Genomic DNA, 7,450 nt, shown 5'->3' on the forward strand with positions numbered 1-7,450 from the left:
ACTCTCTTCCTGGCATTTAACTCCATCTCCCTCTCTTTTTTAGACACATCTGTAAGTACAGAGGAAGTACAGCGAACCACACAGTCCCAACCATTGCCAGCTTGTGGCCTGTGTGATGTCAACCGGCCTCTCCAGTACCCTTCCCCATCAAGTACTATTCTGAAAAAAAAAAAAATGCCAGATATCGTATCATGTTGCCCACAAACATTTCAGCGTGTTTCTTGCAACGATTCCCTTATCATAGAAAAAATTCATGAAATAAAAATCCATTAAGATCAAATATCAGTCAGTATGAAATTGAACAATTTTTGCTTTTACATAGTGTGTGGATGTGGACATGCATGTATGCACGGCTATCTGTATGACTAGATGCGCAAGGGACAGTTTTAAAGCTACCCACCAGGATGCATTCAGGGGGTAAAAGGGACCCATCCAGGGTAGAATAGAAAACCTCTCATTTTTCTTCCATATGCTTACATATAGTTCAAAGTGGACTTGTTTTGCATTTATAATTTTAAAAGATGAAGATATAAGATATGTATTTAATATGATCTTGAATATTTTTAAAAACATACTCAGGAAAAATAAATGGAAGAATAATTTGCCAAATCATAGGTGGCAAAAATGTGGGTAATTTTTTTTTCCTGCCTTTTTAACAAGTAATTTGCATATCCATAATGAATCCTGTATTTCCTTTACAATCAGAAAATACATTTAAGAATCAAGAAATCACCTTCTATGTAAGCAAAAGCTAATAACCTTGCAGAGAAAAAGGATGATTCCTCTGTGGAGTCAAAATCTGTTGGTTAAAACACAAACTGTCGGGAGGACTTGGGGAGAAGGGGCTGTGAAGGCCTCACGGGGTCAACCCTGCCAATGCTCTGAAACCAGAGTGCCCGGGACAGCCTTCCAGGGCTAACCTGCACGCGTCCAAAACAACAGGAAAGCCAGCCACTCCCCCAGCAGCCACAGGTGACACAGAAAAGGTGCCTGCCAACTGCCCTCTCTGCAATCTTTCCAGCGGTTTTTCTACAAACGCAGGCTTCTTTCCACCTTTGTCAGAATCACCTGGGGGCTTGTAAAAATGTGGCTGTTGTACCCCAAGCTAGGCTGTAAGGGCCCAGCTAAGTTTTTGTTCACCACTGGATTCCCAGTACCTCGGACACAACGTCTGCCACGAGAAAGGGTTCAAATAAATACTGCAGTAGGTATGTGGGGCCCTCCAACCTTCTCTCTAGAAGGTCCTGGTCTTCCCAGGGCCCACTGGAGGGGAACCTGGAGGTGGACTCTCCCCTGAAACAACCCAATATCCAAAAGCCTGTTCCCCAGAGCTGCAGGGCCCTGGGCTGAGCTCCCACCAACACCAATGACCGAGGCTCCCCCGGGGCGTGGGACTCGTACTGGCTTTGGCGGTCTCGGCCTCTGCCTCCTCCTCCTCTTCTGAGCTCTCTGAGCTGCTAATGGGGTCGGACACACGGGTCTTCTTAGCCTGCAGCGCTGCATCTTCCTCTGCCTTCCGCTTCTGGCCAACCTCTGACGTCCTGCAGGACAAGGGTAACTAGCTGTACCAACCAGGTGACAAGGGCAAGGCCAGGAGATTTGACAAGAAAGACCCCCCCCCCCCCCCGCCCACAACCCCTGCCAGGAAATGCGCACAGAGTTTGAAAACACAGCGTAGATACACTTGTATTCTGCCTTTTCACCCATTTCATACACTGGTTGTACAACTATTCGTCTCCAAAATAATCAGTAACCTTACATAGTCACAGCAGCTAACCATCACTGACTGGTATGTGCCAGCACCTGTGGGCTGTTCATAGAATCATCTGGGTTCTCCCTCCTCCAGAACTTAGAGCACCTATAGTGCCCTCTTTCTGGAAGCCCTGCTCCTTCTTGTCCCTTAGGCCTCATCTCCAATACAGCTTCTTCAAAGCCCCTCCCTGATCATGATTGCCCTCCCCCTGACATTCTCCACTCTGTCATCCTGTTTCATTTTCTTCAGAGCACTTTTCTCTCTCCTGTTATTCTACTTACTTCCTGCCTGACTCCCTCACTACAAGGTCAAACCCGGGGCGGGGGGAGGGGCTGGCAGGAACCTCTGCTAGCTCGCTAAGTATCTTCAGCACATAGCACACATCTCAAAAAATGAACGACTCAGTGACTTGCTCAGGGTCAAAGAGTAAGTTTTGGGCATCAGCGGGACAAGCACCCAGATGGCTCAGTCCCTGGAACTTTCAAGTACCAGCTCCTGTGACCTCACCCTCCCATCCCAAGGGAATCACTGTCTATGTCCCATTTTCTCCAGCTGGGATAGACATGCTCTGCCACAGTTTGGGATGTGGGTCCCTTGTTCCCAGGAAGGCCACTTGTTGGGAATCCCCCCTGAAAAACAGGTTTCATTTATTACACTTATCAATTCATTCTGCCCCTCTCCCTCCTCCCAACAGAATGTTTCACAAGGGCAGGGATTTCTCTCTGGTTGTTTCCAGATATATCAAGAACAGTTCTGATGCATAGTAGCTGCTCAATAAATACCTACGGGACAAATGCCTCTGATGGTCAGGTTTAGCACCTGATTTACTACCTTTTGATTTTATTTTATTTTATTTTATTTTATTTTATTTTATTTTATTTTATTTTATTTTATTTTATTTTCTTATGTTTTTAAATAGGCTTCAAGTCCAGCGCAAAACCCAACACCAGGCTTGAACTCATGACCTTTGAACTTCAGAATCAAGACCTGAGATGAGATCCAAAGTCAGATGCCTGACTGACTGAGCCACCCAGATGCCCCCTGATTTACTATTATTATATTTTACAGATAAAGATGAACATACAGACTCAAGGAAGCCAAGTCTGCCCAAGCTCACACAGCTAGTTGTTGGGTTTGAACTTTGCTGGGAACCATCAGGCGAGGCCACCTCTGGTGGGTGTGAGGTCCTCGTTCTTGTTAGTACCCCTCACCCACAGAAGGGGCCAGTGACAAGGAAGGGCTCACTGAGGCAGTTCTCTAAGGAAGGAAGTGCTGTCATACCCAGACACCTGGGCAAGTTGGAGGCGGTGATGGAGAGGAAGTGCAGGGTGGGCCCTATGCTCTGACCTTACCTTAGCAGCAGAGGAAAGCCAAGAACTGAGAGCTGACAGGACTTTCAAAGACCTTAGCTCTCCATTGGAAGCTGCGATCTCTTCCACACCATTCTTGCCTTTCCTTACACACCTCTGATGATAGGGAACCATAGCCTATCTCATTTCTGGACAGCTCTGATGACCAAGTGCTTCTATTCAGAAATTGAAACCTGTCTCCCTAAAACGGTACATATGGGTCCTACTTCAGCCTCTCAGAGCCCCAGAGAACGCCCCACTCCCTTTGTCCTCAAAGATGTGCAGACACATCACCTGCCCCTTTGCTCTTTTCCACCCTGGACAATTCAGTACTTTCCAATCATTCCCCATGGGACATGATTGCAGGCCCTTCACTTCCCTGGTTGACTGTGGGTCAGGCCACTTTGTGGAGACAATGATTATCCCCTCCCTCCCTCCCAAACCATTCCTTTGTTGATATGCCCTTGGATTATCACCCCTTCCTTCTTTCTGCACGTTTCAGACATTTCGCACTCAACAGGTCCTTGAAATCTTTCCCTCCAATTGCATTCGCTTCCAGCTCCACACTCAGGCCCACCTTCCATGCAGGTGCACAAGCCAGGCACCTGGGAGTCAACTAGACTGCCCCTCTAGACCATCCCCAGCTCCCAGTCTCACCCCCTAATATTCCTGGAATCGGCTGACTGTCTACCCCATTATTCCCGTCTAAGCGCCACAAGCTCTTGCCTGGATGATGGTGTCCACACCCTGACTAGCCAAGCTGTCCTGCAGTGACCTCGCTGCTCTCTACTCCCCCCTTTTGGGGCTCCCGCTGCTCTTGGGGCAAAGACACAGCTCCTCACCACAGACATTCAGATCCGGAGTGAGGTGGGCCCCACCAACTGCCCAGCCTTATCCGTCCTGTGACTGCAGCTATAGGCTTCAGCACCCACAGTTCTCAATGCCAGGTGAACTCCTGCCTCATGAGACCTACTACTCCCTGGTTCACTCCCCGCTCCCTGCAGCTCTCAAATCAAAGGTCACCACAGGGAAACCTTCCTTAAACCCCTAAATGAGGCTAGCCTACCTGGTTTTGGCACCAAGTCCTCTTCATAAGCTTTACCATCATTTTAATTTTACATTTCTTTCTTTCATTCGTTGAGGCGTGCCTACCTCCGTGACTCCAATATCGGCTCCAGGAAAGAAGGAACCATGTCTGTCTCACTCATGACAGTGTCTCCATACTTAGAGCAGGACCCAGCATTTAGGAGGTAGGTACTCAATACGTGTTTGTTGACTGGATGAGTAACAAGCGGCCAAGAAGCTCTGGTCCTTAAGAGCACTGATTACGGCTCCCAACGTCCTTTCTCCCTATCGGGCACCCCCATGTGCGACCTGGCTTCCTGGGGGCAACACTGGTGCCCACACTGGGCTATGGAGGCAGACTGCAGACCAGATTAGCATCCTAGCTTATTTCAAGCTGACAGCTTGGGCTGTCCCTACTCCACTCTTGAGGCCCCGTCGGACTTACTGTTGCCAGTGAGTATAGATGTCCAGAAGGGTTACAGGCTGAGCCAGGAAACTTTTCTGCAGAGAAGTAAAGAGAAAGCAGCAATTAACCCCTCGGCACAATAAGGGTCCTCTTTGGGCCCAACTCTCCACAGCCTCATGGGAGACTTTTTGCTCAGGGAAATATGTCTGCTTGGCCCCGTCAGTGCCACTCAAACCTTCCAGAGACAAGCAGGGCAAGTCCTTCCAGCCAAAACCTTTTAAGACAACACATTAGTGAGGGGTACCTTTGAGAACCTGGAGTTGGAATGTGCCAGGCTAGCATTATCCAGCTCCCTGACACTCACCACGCTCAGAGGCCACAAGACGGGGCTTTTTCTACCCCTGACCTTTCTAAAGTCTTTTAAAGGTCAGGTGGGTCAATCGTCCCAGGGCAGTACGAACCACAGCCCAGACATCCAAGGCATCCAGGTGGCATGACCGCAGTCCACTCATCCGCTGGGAAGAGACTAAACCAAACGGCGCCAGTCCCTTGACAGACGCAGAGGGAAGCGGGTGGAATCCGGCCCTTTGGAGCCGAGGCCAGATGGCCCACTCTGCAAATGTCAAGAACCGAGGGTGTCAATCGCCCCAGGGAGGTTGAGTAAAGCAACGTAAGGTGACAGCAGTGTCAGGGACGTGGGCAGAGTGGCCAAGAGGGTACATCTGGAGTCAGGCAGAGCTCCTGTGTTAACTGGCTGAGCTCATCTCTTCACCTCTTCACACTTCAGGCTCCTTCTTTCTAACAGGGATAAGAGCAGCACCCAGGGTGCTGTCGGGCCTGAACAAGATATTCTAGTCAGTGCCCAGCACATGAGCTGATAACAGGGAGACTCCAATAGTCCGTTTTACCCTGCTCTGCCCCAGGCACTCTGGCCTCCTCACTGTCCCTCAAATGTGTCAGGCCACCGGCCCCATCCGGGCTTGCTATTCTGTCTGTCTAGAATGCTCTCTCTTGCTAACCACACAGCTCACTCCCTCACTTCCTTCAGGTCTCTGCCCAAATGTCACCTTCTCAGTGGGGCTTCCTGATCACCCTATTTATAACTGAACCCTGACATTCCTTATCCTCCTTGCCTGCCTTATTTTTATGGCTCATATGATCACCTGACACACGGTATCTTTAGTTTTTTTTTGTTTTTGTTTTTGTTTTTAAAGATTTGTCATCTGTCTGCCCCTGCTGTGATGTAAGCTCCATGAGGACAGGATACTTTTGCCTCGGCAAATGCCCCAATGAAGACGGGTAATGTTTCTTGCCCAAGACAGTCAAGGTCCCGAGAGGGTTGGGAAAAGCTTTGATCATGTCTTAGGGCCCATCACCCTTTAGACTATGCAGATCCTGGGAGCAAGCATCAGGACCAGAGCCTACACCACAGCCAGAGGGCTGACTAATCAGGTCAATATCCACCTTACCGATTTAAAACTCTCCAGTGGCTTACCACTGCTCTTCAGATGAAGACCAGACTACCGCGGGGCTCCAGTCAGCCCCCCGGTCACCCTGTACTCCACCCTTCAGCCACGATGGAATTTCCAGAGGCCAGTACAAATGCAACGAGTTCCCTCCCACCACAGGGCATGTGCCCCTCTGCCTGAATATCCACCTCTCTTCTCTCAGGTCTCAAATCAACATCCGTTTCCTCAGGAAAGCTGTCCTGGGTGTCCCTGACACAGGCAACTAACTTGCCACCCCTGTCTTATCGCCCTACGCCTCTCATTCTTGGCACTTAATGTGTTAAGTGTACAGTTACTTTTGCGATTCTTTATGTCTACCTCCCCTACTGGATTTAGACCGTAAACTCTAGTAGGGCCGGGGGACTGTGCTCAACACTCTATCATCAGCACCCTGAGCGCTAGTTCAGGAGTTGCTGAAAAGAATGAATGAAGTGTGCAATGACTCCACCACAAGCTCGAATCCCAAAGCTGCCCGACTCCATACGGGAGGGATAAGGGCCCGAGCTTCAGCTCAACTAAGGGGCCACGAGCCCCTTCGCCTCGGTTCCCTCTTTCGCCTCCCTCTTTCGCCTCCTCACCCTCCCCTGGGGGCTGGTCGCGATCCACCCCTCAGGCTCTCAGCAACCTTCTCGGCCCGCGGAGCCACGTGGCCAGAGACTTCGGAAACTTTAAACCGCCGCTACCAGGAAGGGGTGGAGGTAAGGGGCGCGGGAATTACAAAGCCCTCCGCGTCGGATCTCCCATCCCGGCCCGCCCACTGCACAGCTCGGGAAACTGAGGCCCAGAGCGACAGGAAGCCGAAGTGTGCAGAGGCTGCGGCTCCTTCGGTACCCCTGGTCGCTTCCCGGGCCACCGCAGAGTCCGGCTCTGGGCGCACGCCAGGCCGCCACGGGAGGGGGCGCAGGCAGCACCTCTCCAGATCTAGCACGCGGCCCTCGCACACCGCCCGCGCACGCTCACCTGGCCACTCTGCTCCTTCACTTCCCGCGCCGCGCGCACGTAGCCCGCCTGCAGCAGATGCTGGTAGATCAGGGGAAGAAGCTCCCGCCGCTTCCTGGCCTCAGCCATGCCGGCAAACCCCTGCCAGTCGGCTCACCTGCACGCCCCCCTGAGTCCCCGCCCGCCACTTCCCTCGTGCCCTTAGACCTCGCGCGGCCCACTTCCGGCTCCTCGCTCGCCCTGGCCGCGAGGCGCGCCGGGAAGTGTAGTCTTATCTCCTGGAGTGGCCGGCCCCGCCCCAAGCGGGTGAAAGGGGCGGAGGCTTGGAGGATTACGAGGCCTCCCATTGGCGGGAGGAGGGCGTGTTGAGACCTAGACCCTCCTCCCAGCCTTGAGATGAATGATTCCCCCTTACCTCGTCCAGACTGGT

General features: G+C 51.5%; 1 protein-coding gene across 6 annotated transcripts in view; it reads right to left on the reverse strand.

Moving 5' to 3' along the window:
* TCOF1 (treacle ribosome biogenesis factor 1) overlaps positions 1-7,177 on the reverse strand; it is a 39,066-nt gene extending 31,889 nt beyond the window's left edge. For all 6 annotated transcript variants that reach the window (XM_042994298.1, XM_042994316.1, XM_042994307.1 and 3 more), the window contains exons 1-3: positions 7,042-7,177; positions 4,613-4,668; positions 1,402-1,541 (exon numbers count right to left, since the gene is read on the reverse strand). In XM_042994298.1, coding sequence (XP_042850232.1) covers positions 1,402-1,541; positions 4,613-4,668; positions 7,042-7,149 — 304 coding nt within the window. In that variant the 5' untranslated portion in view covers positions 7,150-7,177. The remainder of the gene's footprint in view (positions 1-1,401; positions 1,542-4,612; positions 4,669-7,041) is intronic.
* Between the last annotated feature and the right edge of the window lie 273 nt (positions 7,178-7,450).

The sequence above is a fragment of the Panthera tigris genome, chromosome A1, assembly GCF_018350195.1.
Source record: "Panthera tigris isolate Pti1 chromosome A1, P.tigris_Pti1_mat1.1, whole genome shotgun sequence".
Lineage (NCBI taxonomy): Eukaryota > Metazoa > Chordata > Mammalia > Carnivora > Felidae > Panthera > Panthera tigris.